This window comes from Rosa rugosa, chromosome 2, assembly GCF_958449725.1.
Source record: "Rosa rugosa chromosome 2, drRosRugo1.1, whole genome shotgun sequence".
NCBI lineage: Eukaryota > Viridiplantae > Streptophyta > Magnoliopsida > Rosales > Rosaceae > Rosa > Rosa rugosa.
Window position 1 is genome coordinate 1,299,912 of NC_084821.1, and position 1,474 is coordinate 1,301,385.

Here is a 1,474-nt window from a genome sequence, read left to right on the forward strand (position 1 = left end):
AACAAATTTTCTACAAAAAGAAACTCAGTCTTTAACTTGAAGTAGAAGTAAATGTCGGTTGTGGTTTCTTTGCTTATTTTGCCCAACTCTTCAAATTAAAATTAGTAATCTCAGAAACACAAAATCCAGTCTTTCCCATATAATTCACACAAAAACAGTAAAGGCATTACTTTTCTTTTCGAAGTAAAAAATCCAAATTTACCTCACATTGACTCAACACTAGCTCCTCCTCGGCAAGCTTTGATCTTACATACAGGAATATCCACGAACTGTTTAGCAGGCAATTTCTCGGACAGAGCCCCAGCGTAAAACTCAACTGAATCATACCCTTGTTCCATATGCATCCCCGTCACGGAAACCCAAATAAATAGCTTCTTGGCTTGAATCCCCGACACATCGGAAACAGAGCCGAAACTCAGCTTCCCTTTGATGTCCTTGTTGTAGTACACCAACTTATCAAAGTGAACATAACACGGGTTTTCAAGATGGATCTCGAAGGTTCCATCGTCGGAGAGAGTGTAGGATCTTACGTTGTCGGGTGACAGACCCCTTGGGAGGCCGTAGTTGGGGAGGAGGTCATGGACGTCTGTGATTGATTGGAGTGAGGTGGATGGACGGTTGGGGTTGGGTTTGAGGTCTCTGAGGGATTGAGATAATTGGGTTTCTGAGAAGAGGGTTAGGAGTAGAAGGAAGAGAGAGATTTGGGTGATGGTTGAGGCCATTGATGATGAGCTACAGGAGAAGAAGGCCATGTTTGGAATTGCTTAGCTTTTTTAAAAAATCAGCTTTTGTTCAAAATTTTAGATTTTATTGTGTTTGGTAAATAAATAAAAAGCAGCTTTAATTAAAAGTCATAGGTCACTGACAGCAGATTTTAGAAGCAGCCCAGAGGTTGCTTTTAGAAGCTGATGTAGATCAAAACACACTCTGCAGTTGTTTTATGTACTGACAGCACTTTTAAAAATATTATTTACCAAACACGAAACTGTTTTAATTTACAGCTGATTATTCTCACAACACAACAGCAGTAGTTTTTTTTTAAAGTCACAGTAATCCCAAACTAGCAGAGAGGTGGGAATTGACTTTGGGAAGAATAGGGGAACAAAGGCGAAGTAATTTAGATGAGTAGGGAAGGGTAAAGATGGTGTTAATGTCTAAAAGTTCGGCGGTAGCTGAACCTTTGTTAACGCTGATCCGGTGGGCGGATCGATACTTGTGATGCTCTCAAAGCTTCCGCTACCTGTCAAGTAAAATACAAAGGGGCGTCAGAGGGAGACCGCGCCGGGCGGTCTTCAACACTTCGATGCCTAAGTTAGTCAATGTATTTATGTTGACAAAGTAACAGTAGGTAAGTATTGAATGCGTAATTAATGAGGAGAGAGGAGAGAACCTTTTATAGGTGAGGAAGAGGAGGTTCTTCTCTTTGTTTTCGATGCGGGACTGAAATGTTTCAGTTCCCAGCTCTGGGAGCTAC

General features: G+C 41.2%; 1 protein-coding gene across 1 annotated transcript; it reads right to left on the reverse strand.

Moving 5' to 3' along the window:
* Positions 1-203: 203 nt before the first annotated feature.
* LOC133734854 (uncharacterized) lies at positions 204-752 on the reverse strand. The gene has a single exon (XM_062162457.1). It carries the CDS (start codon positions 750-752, stop codon positions 204-206), a length of 549 nt encoding a protein of 182 aa, XP_062018441.1.
* Between the last annotated feature and the right edge of the window lie 722 nt (positions 753-1,474).

Coding starts and splice junctions, on each gene's coding strand:
- LOC133734854 (XM_062162457.1), bottom strand. CDS start 752: ATGGCCTTCTTCTCCTGTAGCTCATCATCAATGGCCTCAACCATCACC.